Source organism: Vulpes lagopus, chromosome 15 (genome assembly GCF_018345385.1).
Source record: "Vulpes lagopus strain Blue_001 chromosome 15, ASM1834538v1, whole genome shotgun sequence".
NCBI lineage: Eukaryota > Metazoa > Chordata > Mammalia > Carnivora > Canidae > Vulpes > Vulpes lagopus.
In genome coordinates, this window is record NC_054838.1 from 2,358,412 (window position 1) to 2,378,906 (window position 20,495).

At 40.4% G+C, this 20,495-nt stretch overlaps 1 protein-coding gene across 1 annotated transcript in view; it reads left to right on the forward strand.

Annotated features, from left to right (window-relative positions):
• Positions 1-20,495, forward strand: part of SLC5A12 (solute carrier family 5 member 12) — a 46,824-nt gene that overhangs the window by 7,334 nt on the left and 18,995 nt on the right. The window contains exons 2-9 of the mRNA XM_041730543.1: positions 2,543-2,608; positions 3,784-3,835; positions 5,005-5,072; positions 10,132-10,286; positions 10,407-10,547; positions 14,640-14,769; positions 15,782-15,870; positions 19,197-19,309. Of these exons, the coding sequence (XP_041586477.1) occupies positions 2,543-2,608; positions 3,784-3,835; positions 5,005-5,072; positions 10,132-10,286; positions 10,407-10,547; positions 14,640-14,769; positions 15,782-15,870; positions 19,197-19,309 (814 nt within the window). The remainder of the gene's footprint in view (positions 1-2,542; positions 2,609-3,783; positions 3,836-5,004; positions 5,073-10,131; positions 10,287-10,406; positions 10,548-14,639; positions 14,770-15,781; positions 15,871-19,196; positions 19,310-20,495) is intronic.

The following is a 20,495-nucleotide window of genomic DNA, read 5'->3' on the forward strand; positions in this document are numbered from 1 at the left end:
TTATCACGTACTGTGCCATGGAGCCTCATAAGCACCAGGTTTAGAAAAGAAAGCCATTGTTTAGGGCAATAAATGAATCTTCCCAAAGACGTATGATTGGAAACTAAGTTGTCCTCACCACAGAAGTTCTGCATGGTTTTCTGTCCTATGACATCCGAGACTTGCCTCCTCACTGACTTCCTCACCTCATTAAGATCATTTCCTTTATACCTGGTGTCCTCCGTCATTCGACCACTGGCCTGTGTCCTGACTCACAGGGTACTGAATCTACCGCCTGAAGAAAGAGGGTCTACAGACAGATGGATACGTGCTTGGGGTGAGGGTTGAGCAGGTGTAGGAGTGTGAAACTGAGTAACACTTCTGCTAAGAGAGTCCCTTCTAGGGTTTCAGAGAAGGCCCCGTTGTACACCATGACACAACACTTCTGTATCATTTCTAGGAATAGGACAAATCTGGTAGTTAACTCCTGATTTAATAAAAAAATGATTTTTTTTCTTCAATGCAAGTAAGACAGGACCACTACCCATCAGAAACTCCTGCCAAGAAATTGAAACCTCAAGTCATACTTTTAATACTTATTTTGTTCACCTAATACATATTTATTATGATAAATAATAATAATAATAACAACAACAAATACCAGTGTTGTCTAGAATCTTTATTCAGGAAAACCCTTCTTTACTTCTAACTGTAAACCAGATCCAGCTGTTCAGTGTGTTCACAGTTCCTAGTAGCTCTTCCTCTAGTACACAGCATACCTGGAACTTTATTTTTATTAGAATAAATTTGTTAAAGGTCACTTTGTCTAACCCATAGAATCCTCTAAGGCACAGACTATATCATATTTGGTATTACTGTATGTCACAATGCAGTATGGAAGTCAGGTAATAATTATTTACTGAATGAATGAAGATATAAAAGATGACAAAAATGAATCCTTAGAGCACTGTTTACATGTATCAGGGAAGGTAAGTGTGGTGGGCTGAGAAATGTATCCCTTTCTTTGAAAAAAAAAAAAAAAGTCAATATTCTAATCCCTGAACCTATGACTATTACCTTACCTGATTAAAAAAAAAAAAAAAAGCCTTTGCAAATGTAATTAAATTGAGGATCTTAAAAGAGGAGATTATCCTGGATCTCCCCAGGTAGGTCCTAGGTACCTTCACATGTACCTTTCTAACACTGAGGCAGAGGAAGACTTGACAGCCAGGAGAAGAAGCGATGTGACCACAGAGGCAGGAATTGAAGTGATGGAACCAGAGGCTAAGGAATAAAAGTTATTTTAACATTAAGTGATCTCAGGTTCTTTCCTAAAGCCTCCAACCTGCCAGTACCTTGATTTTGGCCCAGTGAAATCGATTTCATACTTCTGGTCTTCAGAACCTCCAGAGAACTTCTGTTACTTTAAGCTGCATCAAAATCGTGGCAATTTGTTACAGTCGCTTTAGGAAACAGGTACCGTAAGATTTATGGATCCAACGTCAATCCACAAGACAGTAGAGTAGGTGGTCAAGTGACGCCATATAGGAAAAAAGTTGATCATAATTGCTGTTGGAGCTCAGAGGAGAAAGTATGCATAGGGGTGGGAATGGCAGCTGGGCCAGCCTCCTTAAAAGATGACTAAGAATTGGTGAATCTGGGGGGAAGATTCTCTCCCGTCGAAGGGTCTGCGCAAATGAAGGAAGAGCCTGAGAAGTGCAAAGCATGTTGACTGAGCCACACACAGTGATTTGATGTGAAGAATAAATAACAGGAGGCCTAGTGGTGTGACTTAAGATAAGAAGGGTATAGATCAGAGGGTGGAGAGTATCAAGTGTGGGATGCGCACGCTGTTTGTCAACGATGGAGAATCATTGAAGATTTTAAGTAAAAAGGCAACATGTGATGCCTGGGTGGCTCAGTGGTTGAGCATCTGCTCAGGGTGTGATCCCGGGGTCCTGGGATCCAGTCTCTCATCGGGCTCCCCTCAAGGAGCCTGACTCTCCCTCTGCCTATGTCTCTGCCTTGCTCTGTGTCTCTCATGAATACATAAATAGAATCTTAAAGAAAAAAATAAAAAGCAACATGGTTAGAGCCTTGCTCTAGGAGAACCAACATGGCAGATGTATGGTTGATGGAATGGATGGGCAAGGATCGGAATTAGAGAGATCAGCTGGGAGCTACTGCAGTGACCTAGGAAAGAGGGAATACAGGGTGGGCTAAATCTGGGGCCATGGGATATAAAAGGAAACAGTGGCTTCAGTATAGTCAGTAGGATGACCCCTGGGTTGAAAGTGAGAGGGTCTGGGTTTTTATTCAAGCAATAGAAGTTTAAAAAGAAGAAGGCATTTGTCTTCTCTCTCATGAGAAGCTTAAGCCAGAATGGAGCTTTCATAGAGCTCTGGTATTTCTTTGACCTCAAACAATCTGTAGTTTTCCTGTTCTCTCAAGTAAAGCCATATTACAAACCCAAAGCACTAAACACAGGGGAATCGAAGAAAATAAAGCACCTTCTTAGCAGCTCTGATGCTGACTCTTTGCTTGTCCTTCTCTCTGTTTCTAGTACTTACAGCTACGATTCAATAAGCCAGTACGCTACGCGGCCACTGTCATCTACATCGTGCAGACGGTAAGGGGGAAGGGCCGCAGGGGGTGGACTGTGTGCGGTGACAACACAGGTTTGTTTACTCCGGGGGGCAGGCAGTACAACCAAAGGACAGACCAAATGCCAAGAAGCAACTCCTTTCCTCACGGGTAGGACTTCTGAGACGGGTGACCACCGCCAGTGGTCCACACGGTACGGACCCCATATATTCATCTGGATAATAAATAACAAACAAATGTCTACTATAAACCACAAAGGAAAACGTAGCCTTAAAAACTCATTTGAAACTTTTATTTCCCTCGTACAAGTTGCTTTGGATATGAAATGGTCCGCTCACTAGCTTTTCACTAGTTAACTGCATTGAACCAGAAATGCCCATTTTGCCGAAAATCATTTATTTATTTATTTATTTATTTTTGCCCCAAATCATTTTAAGACAATACTCCCATTCTCCCCTTTTGGACTTCTCTCCTGCTTCCTAGGCTCTGGGCGCCTCCAGGCCATCCTCCAAGTTGGTATATATACTTCCTAGAACTCACACAGTACTTCCTACTGGAAAATTACCTCTTGCCTTTTTTAACCAAAACACCCCCTCACCGACTGAAGGATTTAGTAGAGGGGAAAAGACAGCACTGTTCCCTGACCTTCTCATACATTTTTGCCTTTTAAAACCCTTGCCTGAATCTCTAAATGGTGAAATCCCATTTAAAATAAAATGGGACTGTACCCGCTTCCTTCAGTGTAGTGGCTGCAACTGGGGGAGTCCAACCATTAAGTAGATCACTTGTGTTGTTAGTTTTCCCCGTGCTGTCCTGTCCCCTATTTCAGTAGGCCACTAAAAGGAGGTTGAGTCATGGTGGCATAAGCGTGGGGGCGGAGGTGGGTAGAGAAAAGTTGGATCAAAACCTTACCTTGAAGCCTATTTATGTGTCCTCCAAAAATATGCCGTATCTAGCCATAAAATCTCAAAATTCACAGCAATCTTAGAAGTCCAGTGCTCTTCCTCCATCAGATGCTTATCCCCTTTGCCTGCTAATGATGGCGATCATATGATTTCAAGATGAGAGCGGTTGCCAATGAGATGTGTAGTGACCACGTTGAGGGAAACACCTCTTGATGGTCAATAAGGACCATTGGAGGCAGCTTTCCCTTCCATGTCACTCCTCACACTGTTCACCTGACTCTTGTTCACCCTACAGATTCTCTACACAGGAGTGGTGGTGTATGCCCCCGCCCTGGCGCTCAATCAAGGTGAGTTACTGATACTCCCCTGGGTACTTTCCTTCTTTTGTCTGTTTACATTCTCATCTTGAGAAACACACATCCGTCTTGTCAGGGAGACGTTCTTGTGCTGAGGGGGCTCTTATTACTATAGTCATCACCATCTAGAGCTCCAATAATCCCTGGAAAGAGCACTGGGTGTTACATGCAATTGATGAATCGCTAAATCTACCCCCAAAACTAATAATACACTATGGGTTAACTAACTTGAATTTAAAGAAAATCTAAAAAAAAAAAAATAAATAAAGAAAATAATGCAAATAATTAGTTACTTGATTTTGCCCACATGGTTTCAAACACCAAGTTTGATTGTCATTTGTTTTGTTTTTTAATCACTGAAATGATGGAGGTCTTGGTTATTGCATATGAACAACCACTAAGCATGTTTGTAGTATATGATCCCATCTCAGTGCTTTCATGTAGATAATCTGAATAGAGGAGTGGGAGATCCCTGAGTGACTCAGAGATTGAGCGTCTGCTTTCGGCCCACGGCGTGATTCTGGACACCCCGGATCAAGTCCCACAACAGGCCCCCTGCATGGAGCCTGCTTCTCCCCCTGCCTGTGTCTCTGCCTCTCTCTGTGTGTCTCTCATGAATAAATAAATAAAATCTTTAAAAAAAATGAATAGAGGGGTGAAAGGTGCTCGTAGGAATCATTTTAAGATTTATACTTGGCCTTTTGGAGAGAATAGAATCCTAAGAGCAAAAAGTTTTAAACGATTAAAATAAATTTCGTAATGGTACCTATAATATTAAAAGACTTCGATATTCAATTTAATCATGCTCTGGGCTTATACTGAGAAATACTTATTCATGGCTGATGTTTAGGTAGTTTCAAAGTACTCAGACTAATTTTGTTAAGAAAAAGCAAACAAACGGTACAAAGATGGGCAGCTACAGAATTTTTGGAGGAAAAATTTGGCTTTTAGCCATACCTAAAAATTATGGACTGATTTGAAATATAACAATGTAATAAAATAATCTTTATCAGAGGTGAATTTAATAAGAGAAAATTCTAATGCGATTTCCATTTGCCCACAAAAACCGCTGACAAAAATACTGTGACTTTGTCTTCATAAACCTTGGTCTTCTACTTTCTTCGGAGAAACTTCTTTCAATATTTCTTCTCCTTTTCTAGTGACGGGGTTTGATCTCTGGGGCTCTGTGTTTGCCACAGGAATTGTTTGCACATTCTACTGTACCCTGGTATGTATCTATCCATTAAAAAGTATTTAATACCATGTCCTAATATGGGATAAGGGCAAATCTCCAACAACAGGGCATCTAATTATAGCAGAATTTGCTATTCCAAAATTAAATAGAAATATGCTGGCCTATCTGTCACAGTTTCCTGAGGAAGGTGCTGTTGTTTTATTTAAAATTATTTTCAGTACCATTAGTAGAATTGGGTTGGGCTCATTTGAGAAAGGCTTGGCAAAGAAAAAATTTAATGGGAGAAATACCTCCTTGATCAGAGGATAAGTGACCCCACACGTAACAAGCACAAAACCAAAATGTGCTTTTTCACAGCAACTATGAACCATATAGGTAGCATACATGTCACACCTAGTGATTGGAAAATTCAAAATGTGTGTACGAACGATCAAGGATGGTTGGTGTTCTGTGAACTTGAGGGTTCCACAGCGTGTTGTTCTTTCTTATTGATGCATAAGCTTGTGTTACATTAACATTTGCCTTACCATATGCTCCATTTTTAACCAGGCAATCTGGGTGGTATTGGCACTATATTTATATAACTGTTAAAATCAGTTTAGTTCAGAAGCGTTCGTTGAGCACCTATTATTGATCATGCCCTGCGATGGGAATCTTCATTCATCTGAATCTTTGGCACCCACATACAGAGGCTGTAAGTAACCAGGTAAAAGTGTGACAGTGGTTTTCAGAAAACTGGACCTTTTTCGTCCTCTAATAGAGAAAAATAAAGTAATCCTATATTATCATAGAGCAGGCCATACATGTATTTTGGCACTGTGTGCAGATCAGATACTCTTTTAACATATATCATGGAATATATGACTTGGAAACACCCTTAACTCTCCTTTTCATACACACAATTTCCACCATTTCTTTGCACTGCAGAGTTTTGTCTTTTTTTTTTTTTTTCATTCCATTCTCACTATCATTGTTCTATTCCAGATGCACATCTCTTACGTAGGTTAAAAATAAGCTTCTGCTCCTTAAATGTCTGGCCATATATGACAGATTAGTTGCTCTGAGGCATCTACCCATACAAGGATGACTAGACGCATTGCCAGGGACACTGAAGACAGATTTCTTAGCAAAAAATAATGGAAGGCAGAAACAGTGAGATAATATCTTCAAAGCATTGATGGAAAACAATTGTCAAACTATAATTGTGTATTCAGCAATACTAACTTTTCAGAACTGTCAAGAACCAGGAAGATTTACCACCAATCTATCTTCCCCTGAGAAAAACCTAGAGGAAGTACTGCAGGAAGAAGGAAAATGATCCAGTTTTGGATAGAAGAAGTAATGATCAGAAAATAAAATAGTAAATCTTTAAGAAATCCAGTCAAACAGTTTTTTTGATGCTTGATGATAAAAAATAACAACTTGATATTACATATCAATAATATCTAATAACTTACATATCTAATGATATGTTATAATTTATAATATTGTAAAATATACCACTACTATTTTTATTATTAGATGTATTTTTTTTTTGTTTTTTGGGGTTTTTTAATTTTTTTTATTTATTTTTTTTTAAATTTTGTTAATTTATTTATGATAGGCACACAGTGAGAGAGAGAGAGGCAGAGACACAGGCAGAGGGAGAAGCAGGCTCCATGCACCAGGAGCCCGACGTGGGATTCAATCCCGGGTCTCCAGGATCGCGCCCTGGGCCAAAGGCAGGCGCCAAACCGCTGCGCCACCCAGGGATCCCGGTTTTTTTTTTTAGATGTAATTTTGGATTAAGAAAAAGAATAACCATCTTTTGGACAACGATAGCATGTAAATTAGGAAGACAGTAATCAGACTCGATGATTTTGTCTTCTTTGAATTGTTGGGGATTAAGACATTCTTTATTTTTTTTTTATTTTGTAAATGATTATTTTTATTTATCTTTTTTTTTTTAATTAACTTTTATTGGTGTTCAATTTACCAACATACAGAAAAACACCCAGTGCTCATCCTGTCAAGTGTCCACCTCAGTGCCCGTCACCCATTCCCCTCCAACACCCGCCCTCCTCCCCTTCCACTACCCCTAGTTCATTTCCCAGAGTTAGGAGTCTTCATGTTCTGTCTCCCTTCCTGATATTTCCCAACATTTCTTTTCCCTTCCTTTATATTCCCTTTCACTATTATTCATATTCCCCAAATGAATGAGAACATACACTGTTTGTCCTTCTCCGATTGACTTATTTCACTCAGCATCATACCCTCCAGTTCCATCCACGTTGAAGCAAATGGTGGGTATTTGTCGTTTCTAATGGCTGAGGAATATTCCATTGTATACATAGACCACAGCTTCTTTATCCATCATCTTTCGATGGACACCGAGGCTCCTTCCACAGTTTGGCTATTGTGGCCATTGCTGATAGAAACATCGGGGTGCAGGTGTCCCGACGTTTCATTGCATCTGAATCTTTGGGGTAAATCCCCAACAGTGCAATTGCTGGGTCATAGGGTGACATTCTTTAAATTTAGACTCTAACTTAAAATTTTATAGCAAAATCTCAAGAGGACTTGTTTAAATAAAATGGTCAAAGTGGAGAAAAGGAATTAAAACATGACAAAACAAAACCTCAAGTGATTTAAGCGAGAGAAGAGGAAAAAAGCATAGAGAAAGCACAAATAGAGACTAAAAAGTAAGATGTCAGAAACATGTCTGGGTATTTTAATGATCACAACAAGCTAAACTGAACTAAACTTACTGACTCTTAATTGGTTTCAGTGCTTCCCCCCCCAGCCCCCCCATGTCTCTGGAAGATTAATCTTAATCACCCATTTCTTTATGCCACTTAACTGACCCAATTCTCTTCTCACTTCCCATTGTTCACAGGATAAAGTATAAGCCTCTTAGTGTTGGAAATCGTTTATGATGTGGGTCAATCCACCCAGCTAATCCCTCACCACACCTCTGTCCCATCTCTCTTCTCTCTAGCCAAGTTGCAGGCTTCCGGATCTCATTATGCTGGTGGCTCACTGGTCTAACACTTGCTGCTCAGGTGGCAGGCTCCTATGGTCCTGCAGATGCATAGCACAGCTAAGACAACCAGCGGGAGAGATTAAAATAATAAATGATTCCTGCCATTCAGGGACTTGCAATCTAGTGAAGTAAACATTAGATTTCACACAAACAAACTGATTACATATATCAGTGACCCCGCACGATCAGGGTTATAGGTCAGTGGTGTGTGTGTGTGAGTCTCACTGTATGAAGGAGTTATGGAGTCAGAGAAATTTTCATGGTGGCTATAATCTGTCTTTTGATGTACATTTGATAAGGCGGTTTGTCCTCATGCTTCAGGGCTAGCTGAAGATTCAGGTTCATGCATATTTTTTGCATAACCAATAGCAAGTAGCCTCTGAAAACCGAGGTCTTGGACACTTGATCTTCATATCACTAAAATCTGGTGTTGCAATTTGGGTTTAGAAGGCTTAGTATCTTTAGAGAACATCACGATACCGCTATTTGAAGGGGGTAGGAGGAAAATATTGATTATTCCTCAAGTCAGGATGAGAACACAACTTACAAATACAATGCCTCTGGCAGGACTTTAATGTCTATTTATTAAATTGCACTTTAATTGCAAAAGAAATGATGGGACAACCCCAATATCTTCTTTCTTCTCAAGGTAAAGATGAAGCCTGTCATCTTTTCAGAGAAGTTCTTGACACTCTGGAGGAGTAACTGGGGATGATAATTCTATTTTTCAATGTTAAAAATACCACATCCTTCCATTCTCATTGTGCTTATTCATTTTCAAAGCACTTCTTTTTTTAAAATATCACTTTGTTTAATCTTTCCCGATTTGCTCATTCCTCCTTCACTGTGGTCCTGGGGGATTCTCTACCTGGATTACTCCAGCAGCTTCTTTCTTCCCCGCCCCCTTTCCTCTTGCCCACGTGTTTCTCAACTAGAATTGTACACTAGGATCCCTGTGGGAGCTTTGAGAAAACATTTAGGACTAGGTCCCAACCCAGACCTCAATTTATTCAGAATCCTTGGAGTTGGTGCTAGGATATTTTGTTAGTTTGCTTGTTTTCAAATTCCACAAGTGATTCTCAAGAGGATCCAATTTTGATAACCAGCATGCTCACCTCTTGCTCATCACTCTGTGTTGAGTTCTGATGTGAGATTTACCCTCTAGAAAGTCTGCTTTGCTCATCTCACTATTTGACCATTTCTTCATGAATGTCTAGAATCTGTGTTTTCTAGTTCTTTTCTTCTTTCTCATCATTCTACCATTTCACTCCCCCCAAATTTATTTATTGCTACTAAATTTACAATAACAAAACAAAACAAAAAAGCTCATATTGCATAAGCCAGACCTAGGTGATCATCCTCAATTCCCCTCCTTCCTCATCATATGTATTCAATTATTCACAAGTTGTGTTGATTTGACCTCCCAATTGTTGTCCAAATCCATCCACTTCTTTCTATCTCTGCCTTGCTTCAAACCTCTGCCATCTTGGGCACGGACTGCTGAAATCACATCTGGGTGTATCATGAAGAGATACTCCTTCTTTTCCATGGTCCTGCAATCTGCTATCTACACAACCACCCCTGAAACCACTATGAAGCAAACAAATAAAATCTCTCATCATGTAAATCTCTTTAATGCTGTCTCATTACTCTTGAGAAATCATTTAAGTAGCCTTGTCAAAATCTGTGTTCTGGCCTGTAGCAGATTCAGCAACCTCCCCTTGGGCGTTCTGTATATGCTTCAATCTATATATTCTAGTATTATTTCATTTCTCCAGGCAGCCATACATCTCCATCCTTCACACATGTGGTTTCCTTCTCTTGTCCTCTGTGCCTGGTAAATTCCTACCCATTCTTTACAATGTAGTGAAAGAAGAAGAAGAAGAAAGAAAGAAAGAAAGAAAGAAAGAAAGAAAGAAAGAAAGAAAGAAAGAAAGAAAGAAAGAAAGAAAGAAACAAGGAAGGGAAGAAAGAGAAAGAAAGATTGTATCAGCAGAGAGGTTGTAAAAAGGAATTGGAAGACTTGAAGCCTTCCTTTTTAAGAACTCACATCCATTCTCTCCATTTCAGGGAGGATTAAAAGCAGTGGTGTGGACAGATGCATTTCAGATGGTTGTCATGATTGTGGGATTCTTAACGGTTCTCATTCAAGGATCAGCTCATGCTGGTGGATTACCCAATGTAATAGAACAATCAAGAAATGGATCCCGACTAAATATATTTGAGTAGGTGCAATACTACTTTCCCATATTTTATAAAGATTTAGCTGTATGACCTCCGTAACTAAAGCAATATTTGGGCATCAAAGGAACATCTTTGTTCACTCACTTCTCTCTGGCTCATAGCTTTGATGTAGATCCTCTCAGACGGCACACTATTTGGACAATCTCAGTGGGAGGAACGTTTACGTGGCTTGGGATCTATGGTGTAAATCAATCGACCATACAGCGATGCATCTCTTGCAAAACAGAAAAACATGCAAAACTGTAAGTTATAAATAAACATTTCAGTTTTCTTTGTCCTTATTATATGCTTCTGTGTGTGTGTGTGTGTGTGTGTGTGTGAGAGAGAGAGAGAGAGAGAGAGAGAGAGAGAGAGAGAGAGAGAGAGAGATGGAAAGTTTGATTTAACCCTCTCAACAGTTTTTTGAGGCCGGCATTACTACTCCCATCTCAACAAAGAAGTGGATTGGAGCTCACGTCTGCCTCCCTTTGCTCTCCATCATTTACTGCCTCCATTTGTTGAGAACTTGTAGGCTAAATTCGGTGGCCATGGGTGGCGATGCAGAGGTAAATAGCATAGATTGTCTACTCACAGCTTCTGTGAGGAGATGGCCCTTATGATTTGCTTGATGCAGCCTGTGGTCTCTTGAGCTACTATTTTTCTTTTGATGCATATATCCTTAAGTTTTCCAAGGAGAGGTTTAGAAGAAGTCATAATGGGCTTTCACCAGGGCAGCTCTCGCCAAGCTAGCAGCCCCCAGTATTGCCAGGCCTGCTTGCCCTGAGGGACTCCAGCAGGCACAGCTCGGGGAGCCTTTTCCAAGTCCTGCAAGGCATCGCATGCTCTAGACTGGGGGTTGCAGGAAGTCATGTATTATTCTGCACGACTGGCAGCAATAAGCTAGCGCTGCATCTGAAATGGACGTTTTATCCTCATTGTTACTGTCCAGATTTCCAGCATCCCCGGATTTGTCAGGATGTCCTCAACTTTTCTTAGAGCGAGAAACAGTCACTGTGAATATTTTCACAACTGACTTTAAAATACTTTCAATGCATAGTTTTTTATTTAGAATGAATAGAAGATAGCATTGCTGCGACACGGATTTTTTGTGACTTGGATTCCGAAAGAGAATTTATTACTTACCTATTCCACACGCTCTCAGAAGGAAGCACTGAATATGTTAGCTAGTATTCCATTAATTTGCTGGTAGCATATTCATATCCTATTAGAATAAACAATGTTAGCAAACCCTCCACACAAGATTATCACTTTATCAAATAGGAAACAGAAATCAGTCAAAATGGTCAGTCCAGGTGAAGTGCACTCAGCTGGAAGGAAGGGCGCGGCGGGGATGTGTCACTTGTCACACAACTGAAGCCTCAAGGTCATTACGGGGGCAGCTGGAGGCCACTTGGAGCCGGCTGCCAATCTGCTCTCATCTAGGAGGCTCTGCAGAACGTTGATTAAATCCTCTGCTTCTGTTCAATTATCTGAGAGCCTGGTGTCATTAAGACATTCCATCAGAGTTTAGGAAAAGCTCTGCTACTTGGGAAAAAATACACCCTGAATCACATGTAGGTGAAAACAGATCCATAACGTTCGTACTGACCATGCGTCCACGGGGTGAAACCACGAGTGGGCTCATTATATCTGCACATCATTCATGGCCGGGAATGCCGAGGACGCACTAGAGACAGATTGGTTGATCTTAAGCCTGATCCGTCTTCCTCATATCTAGAAATAATATCACCCACCATGTCATCTAAGATGTGCTCCCTGGAAGCTGACTTCACCTCCTCTTGTTTCTAGACCCCAATTTCTTTTTCTTTTCTTTTTTTTTTAAGATTTTATTTATTTGTTCATGAAAGACACAGAGAGAGAGAGAGGCAGAGACACAGAGGGAGAAGCAGGCTCCATGCAGGGAGCCCGACTTGGGACTCGATCCCGGGTCTCCAGGATCACGCCCTGGGCTGAAGGCGACGCTAAACCACTGAGCCACCAGGGCTGCCCCCAGTTGCTTTTCAAGGTGGTTGACTGTACATGTTGCTTTGAGGGTAGTAGGTGCTGATGCAGAGTCTCAGGTCCCTTCCCACATCCCTCCCATCTCCTGGCTAAGATGAGCACACCCACACAAGTCACTTTTGTTCTATTCCTGCTGCTTTTGCTTATCATTGTGTTCATTTATTTCATTTCAGTGATGATCTGCTTCCAATCCCGGAATTTAACCTCCATGAGGGAGGGTTCTCTGTTGCTCACTGCTATACCCCGGTACCTAAGAGAGCCTAGTACACAGAGATGTCTAATCCATATGTTTTGAGTGAATCAATGAAGTGGCTTTAGTTAAAAGAAGGAGAGTTATCTCTGTAAAGAATCAAAGTCCATTTCTAATGAAAAACAAAGTCACGACACAAGGTCTTTAACATTCAATACAGTCTTACCCTTGGTTTCTCACTTCCTGTCGTTGACTGGTGAAGCTTAAAATTTTTCTGGATAATGTAAGGATGTCCTCTGTATGGATATTTTTACAGAATGTAACTCATTCAATCCTCGTACTAGTCCTATAATAGAAGGAAAGCAGGTGTGTTCACACTCTTTTTACAGATGACATAACTGCCTCAGGGTGTTACATGACTTGTCTAAGGGCAGGTGGTCGTTAAGGATAAAGTCTTCTGACCCGAGGTCCAATGTTCTTTAAAAAAAAAAAAATAAAGGATACAAGGAGTATAATCACAGTGTACTGAATTTCTACCATTCATTCATTCATTCATTCATTCAATTATTTATTACCAAAAGGGAAATAATTTCATGTCTGCTATGTGCCAGCACTATTCTATAGCACTGTGTTTGTTTGAGTGGGGGAAATTAATAATAAGCAAATTAACATATAATTTCAGATAATAAACATTGCTGGAATACTTTCAAGGAAGTAACTTCTAGGATAAGTCTCTTTTCTCATGTAAATAGTATCAAATAGAAACTTCCAAACGAGGTAATGATTTAACCAGATTCACTTCATGTACAGGTAGTTTGACTCAAGGGTTTTTTGAGAGCTAGGCACACTCGTACAGGATGGGTTTTCGGAGGCTTTGAAATGAATGTTTATCCTTACATTTTTTTTTCTTTTTCTTTTTTTTTAATAATAAATTTATTTTTTATTGGTGTTCAATTTGCCAACATACAGAATAACACCCAGTGCTCATCCCGTCAAGTGCCCCCCTCAGTGCCCGTCACCCATTCACCCCCACCCCCCGCCCTCCTCCCCTTCCACCACCCCTAGTTCGTTTCCCAGAGTTAGGAGTCTTCATGTATCCTTACATTTAAATGTGGATGTGTCTGATTCCCTTCAAACACTGACGTGATCCAAGAAAATTCCTAGTGTTGCTCTCCTGGCCCTTTGACATTCTCTCCAGAATGGGGCTGGATTTTTATAAAAATCTAGCCTACTTTCAAATCTTCCTTGAAATTAAGAAAACTAGTGGGGCGTCTGGGTGGCATCGTCCGTTAAGCATCAGACTCTTGATTGCAGCTCAGGTCATGAGCTCAGGGTTGTGAGATCAAGCCCACCCTGAGCTCCACTGAGCCTGCTTGGGATGCTCTTCCTTCCTCTGCCTTTTGCTCACTTGCAGGCTCTCTAAGTAAATAAATATATTTTTTAAAAGAAAGCTAGTAATATTTTGACTTTCAGAAATCAACAATGAAGTCGAAATAACCATAGGATACTGTCAAAGCACTCAAACTAGAGTGAAGCGTATCCATGTGTTGTACAAATAAAAAGAATTGCTCCCCAGAATATGGATAAAATGACCTTGAGTTTTGCATACTTTCTAATCTCTTAAAAAAAAAACCCTCAACTTTAAATTTCATCTAAATCAGTCTCCAAAGTGAATATTTCCAAAATGTGTCTATTTCTACATTTATCTCATTATCCCTCTGGAAGAAAAGGTGTTAAAATGTAAGTTCACTTTTTGACAGTTTTATGAATTGAGTGGGGGGAAAAATCACTGTAAGTTATATAATATGAGTGATCGGTATGTGAAATTTCATCCGAGAAAATAGATCTTGCACCACACATTGAGATTTTGCAGAAAAACTCCTGATTTCAAAAGAAAAGCCATCAAAAACCTACCTCATTCAATTTTGTCATCAGTCTAAAAATGTAACATTCCCAAATAGAACAAAAATGGTGAATGTATAAAATATAATGATTCTTTTTTCTTTTAAGATTCTTGAAGGCTGTAGAATTTTATTTTATAGCAAAAAGCCCCCCAGATTCTTCCCTTGAATTTTTGGTGATGTCTTCATCACACTATTATATGGCATAGAGGCTACCAATAGGCCGATGTGTTCTCTTCTAGGGCCTTGTATTTTAACTTGCTGGGTCTCTGGATCATTCTGGTGTGTGCTGTCTTCTCTGGCTTAATCATGTACTCCCACTTCAAGGACTGTGACCCTTGGACTTCTGGCATTATCTCAGCGCCAGACCAGGTTTGTGTTCTCTTGGGACCAGCGGAGAATGGCCGAAATGAGTGAGCTTCTGGCCATGACTGGGTAATATGGATTCTTCCTTTTTATTTTCCCACCTGGATCCCAAGCCCCTTCCTGAGCCCCAGGGAGATGATCTCTTTCCTCTCCTCTTGGGTGATGTCACCACATGCCAGGTTCTAATAGGGGAAGTGACACGTAAAAAGGTATCTCGCCTTGCCCTTGAAGACCAGGCCAGGGCAAGGCTGGGGAGAGTGGAGGTTAGGCTTGAACCCATGGCTTTGGTTGTCAATCCAGCCCTTCTTTTTTCCCCTAGATGTCTCAAGGTTGATTACAGATGCTTTATTCTCATATTGAACAAAATGACTCTTATTTCTATAAAGCTTCTGCGCTTGTCTTCTCATTATACTACATTAAAAGTGCTTTCAAAAACTCCATTTATTGAGGCACCATCACCTCTCTCCCGTCTGTACATTCCACTGTCCCTCTGTCCCAGGGGGGCTCCTCTCTCACAGATCTGACTCCAAAGTAGAACCATAATACCTAGACACCCTGAAGACCTGGCTCAAGCATTCGATTTTAGGATTTAACTGCTAACATTAAGGGTGCACAGGCAAAGGAATGGCATACATTGCAAATATCAGAAAAATAAAACGAGTTCTTGAACCTTCTAAAGTGCATCTAATCCTTTTTCCTAATGTCAGCTGCCCCTTCCCATGCCTCCACCTCCCCTCCAGCTGAAGCTGGACCTCAGGGCCCATGAAATCAGACTAATTGTAGCCTCAACTGGAAGCACGTAACAACCTGAGTTGTGCAAACGCCTCTATTATTTTATTTTATTTTATTTTATTTTATTTTATTTTATTTTATTTTATTATTTTATTTTATTTATTTTATTAAAAAAAATTTTTTTTTTGTATTTTTTTCCACTTCCTTTTGCTAAAAAGTGACATTTTTCCACTTCAGACTGTGCTGATGAGACCACTGATCCTATCTCGTTTTACCACCTCTTCAGCTAATGCCGTACTTCGTCATGGAGATATTCTCCACGATGCCAGGACTGCCTGGACTCTTCGTGGCCTGTGCCTTCAGTGGAACTCTGAGGTTAGTCTGTTGACAATACGCAGCTCTGGTGATGTGGATGATGATGACAGTGGTGATGGGAGGAACAGTGAGGTGACAAGGGTGATGGTGGCCGAGACCACCGCTGCTCACCCTGTACTGACTGTGTGTCGGCTGCCCTGTGAATGCTTCAGTTAGACGTGCTCCTCACTTGTCACGCAATGTATGGGATGGAATTTTACTCGTGAGGCTTTATGAAATAGTTTGGATTTTAAGATCAATGGGAAGGCATTAGACGTGTTACCCTTAAAAATAAAACCCGCAAAAAAAAATAAAAAAAAATAAAAAAAAATAAAACCCGCCAATTATCTTACCAGAGAAAGTTGGGCTTATTGGGGAATGAAAGAGAATTGCCATCTGGGACAAGTAAGCTGAGGCAAAACCATAGGCAAGCGGGGGGAGCAAAGGAGAAGCCTGCTTCTTCCAGGAGCAATGGAGTAAGTTGGGAAGGCTGTCATGAACTATGAGACCAATTGGGGGAAACCAGGAGTTGGAGGCCTGATGGCTTTTCACTGGCAGCATGGCTGCTGGGGTAGGCCGGCCGGGATGGAGCCTGTCCAAGTGCAATGTCGAGCCTGTGTAAGGTCAAGTCTCTCTTCTTGATGGTCTGCAGTTGACTCCAAGTGGTAGGGCATGCTTTTTTGAGGAAAAAAGGTGTTAATGGCTCTTGGATTTTACCATTAGATGTGGTATCAAATCTTAATTTGAAAGATATTATTTACATTTAAGAATATTCATTTAAGGGTTGCCCGGGTGGCGCAGTCGCTTCCGTGTCCGACTCCTGGTTTTGGCTCAGGATCTGACATCAAGCCCTATGTCCAGCTCTGTGCTTAGCACAGAGTCTGCTTGAGATTGTCTCTCCCTCTCCTGTCCCTCCTGCTTGTGCTCTCTCTTAGTCTCTCTAAAATAAATAAATATTTTTTTTTAAAAAAGAATGTTTATTTAAAGTTAATAAATCATAAAAAGAAAAAAAAGAACAAAATGCATATACTTATTCTACTTTTAGGAAAGTTTTTATCAGAGATACTGAATTTTATTAAATTTTTGGCATTTTTGCAGTGGCTATGTTTTTAACTTTTGGCAACTTAATATGATGGCAGATTTCCAAATTAGCAACATCCTTGACTTCACATAATGATTTTAACCTGCTTTGGGTATAATTCTGATTTAGTGAACTACTGAATTATTTTTGCTAATATTCTTTTTAGGATTTTTGCATCAAATACATGGAGTGACATTATTCTGTGGTATTGCGATTAGGATCTCAGGGAAACTCCAGACAGAAAATAGGAGCACCAGAGGATCAAGGAGGGGTAGCACTTTAGTTTTTATTTTTTCCCTCTCTATAGAGCTTTGCTTATCTTTTCTCTTACTTTAAGACCGACTCTTGACTCTTTCCAGATTGGAGAACTCGTAGTTGTCAACAGATAATTCACAAAAGAATGGATGGCTCTTTTGTTCTCAAGCCCAAAACTTCTAAGAAAGGGACACACTGGGTGGTACCTGCTATAGAGAGATTACTTCTGCTGCAACCTTAAGGAGGATGTTGAGTTGAGAAAGGGAAAGACAGGAATGGGGGTACAGTAAAGAGATCGTCCTTGAGGGTTAGGAAAAATTAAAAAAGAAAGATTTCTAGCATCTTACAGAAGCTTTAGATCTGAGAAGTTGACATATGGATAATATACCTGACTGCAAAAGCAACCCAGTAGAGGCTCCATAGGGGCCAAATTCAAGTTTTTGCTCCCTCCTTCCCAGTGGATTTAAGGGTCAACCCTAATGTTCAGGACTTTCAGATGATGTATTTCGAGGCAAAGTCGTATTTTGAGATCAAACTCCTTCTGTTTGATCATCTCCTTTCCTTACTGGATTTTCATGGAGCTGCAGATAGGAGGGAAGTCTGGCAGGAAACACACACACACCATGTAGTGATTCTCAGGAAAACGAGAATAGTATCCCAGAGTACTTACAGCTTCAATTCCCTAGAAATGGGTCTTAGGAGATTTCTACTTGCTATAGCTACCACTCAGGGAAGGAACTTTTAATTCTGCACAAAATGGACATGGAACTATTCTAACTAAAGTAACCTACAGCTAAAATTAATGGTACTATTAGAGAAAAAAAGAAAAAAAATTGAATTTTCTTCCATGCTGTCGGCACAGCCCTCCCTAGCTTGTCTTCAAATGAGCATCGGAGGATAACAAAACAGCTAATGAATAGCAGTGGAGAATTTACCAACAGCTTGGGCAGGTTTTGTCCATCAGCTTGTTTCTTTTCTGGAACTTTTGTTTGTGATTGTGATTTCGCATCACATGAATTTAATATAGTTACCTGTTCCACTAGCTAAAATATTCCTGGTCTGTATGAGAAATTAGATGAGCTTTCATGCTATTCGGAAGGGAAAACCCCAACCTCCAGGTCCCCTGTCGTCAAAACGAGTTTTAGGGCTTTAAGACTGGACTCTGATTGCAAAGTCAGAGAGAATATCAAATCTTTTATGTGGTTTTAGCCTTTGCCCCCTTCCCATTTTATCTTTTGCTTCTTTCTCCCTGACCGATTGCATTCTAACCACTCGGGTGGCTTCAGGCTGTTGAGTGCGGGAAGCTTTCCATCTAGAGGCATTTGAATGTCAAGTTCCCTTTTCCCCAATTTGCATGGGTCCTTTCGGTGCCTATTTCAATCATCCTCTCCTAAGGGAAGAATTCTTAAACTTCAGTTTAGGACTCTGCAAGGCACACTTTCCTAGCCTCTTGTTATTTTCCTTCATGACAACTGTGATCAGTTGTGTAATTGGCTGTTGAATGTCTGTGGTGCTAAGTAGAGTGTAAGGTCTATGCTTGGTAGTTGACCATTGTATGCCTGGTGCCTAGACGTGTAAATTGTAAGAATGAATGAATGCGTGAATGATTAATGAGTGGCACATTTTACTGATTCCTGGATTAGGGTAGTTACTGCTTCCTGCCTCAAGTCCAAGCTAAACACACACACACATACACGTGCACCTGCACACACAACCTATCAATGCCTGCGAATTCACTTAATGTCTTGTTCCGGGGCATTGGTAGGCATTGGAGCACAGACATGTAGCTTCTTCACTAGGGTTTGAAGAAATCCAAGACCACAAGCACAGAAGCAGCTTTGAGGAGGGAAAAGCCCCCCATGGAGCTCCCCTGAAGTCCCAGAATAAGGACATGTGTATCTGTTTCTTGTTTTTCTCCAGAGCCCTGCTTTGTCTACTTGCCCTGAGTGACAGGGCAGGCTGCTCAGCTTTATTTGGCTTGGACGATGTTCTTGCTTTTCTCTCCCTGCAGCACCGTGGCCGCCAGCATCAACGCCTTAGCAACAGTGACCTTTGAGGATTTTGTCAGGAGCTGTTTTCCCCATCTCTCCGACAAGCTGAGCACCTGGATCAGTAAAGGCTTATGTAGGTACAGCCGGTGGATCTTCTCCTCCACATCACGAAATGTACGTGTGGTGCATGTCAAAATTCAGGACCCACAGGCACGAACGCACACTGAGGTGTGTGAGGAATTTCACACATGGATTCACACTTCCAGAGCACCAGGAGGGTAATGGGAGATAATCACCAGCTAGTGTGCCCTTCCCCATCCTTAGACTTGACTCTTCCGTACTTGCCCTCTGCTCTATATTCATCACTTCATCATCTCTTGGTTCTGCCTCGTGTTGAGCATATTCACCCCTCTACATGGGAAGATGTTCTCCTCACTGTGGCCATGACTTTGTCTAATAAAGTCAAATCATTTCCTTTTCTTTCTTTTTATTATTTATATTTATTATTATTATTATTAGTAGTAGTAGTAGTAGTAGTAGTAGTAGTAGTAGTAGTAGGGACACAGTGTTATGTTAGCTTCAGGTGTGCCACATGGTGATTATGTCAAATTCTTTCTATAAAGAACTTTTTATTACCAAACTCCTGGTGACCTCACTTCCAGGAATAATTCCTCCTTGCTTAATCACAGGGTTGCATATTACGTTTATGCTCACTGTAGCACTTACCATGTTGAATTATCATTTTACAGAGTTTCCTTCTTTTTAAGTACAAATGAATTATATGCTTATTCACTTACTACAAAAAAATGTAGGTATTGGAGAAAACACATGAGCTTTTTAAATAAAATCATACCTGATTTTGTTCTGGTTGGGTTTTTTTTCTAGGATAGGATAGTAAGCATTTTCCTGTGTCACTTATGCATAGGTTTTGAATGTTTGCCTAGTAGTCTACAAAATGGCTTCCTTTTAATTTTTATGCTGTTACTTTTTAGATTTTTTTTGTAATATCGTGATGACACCAAAATACATTAATCTTTGATGGCATCCACAATTTTTTTCCTTAATGAAAGCCTCCAAAAAAACCATCAGATTGAATGATACAAATTCACTGACAGCTCTTGATGTATGTTCTGAAAAATATTTCCAGCATGGTCCAATTAATATTTATGTTTGGCAATAGTGAGTAATGATGTATTTCTCTGTGCACTCTGTGCACATTAGTATTTTTAAAAATTGGCCAAATTCATGGTCAAAATAACATCACAGTTTTGCTTTAGTTTACATTTTTTGATTTATAGTGAATTTGAACATCTCTCAGA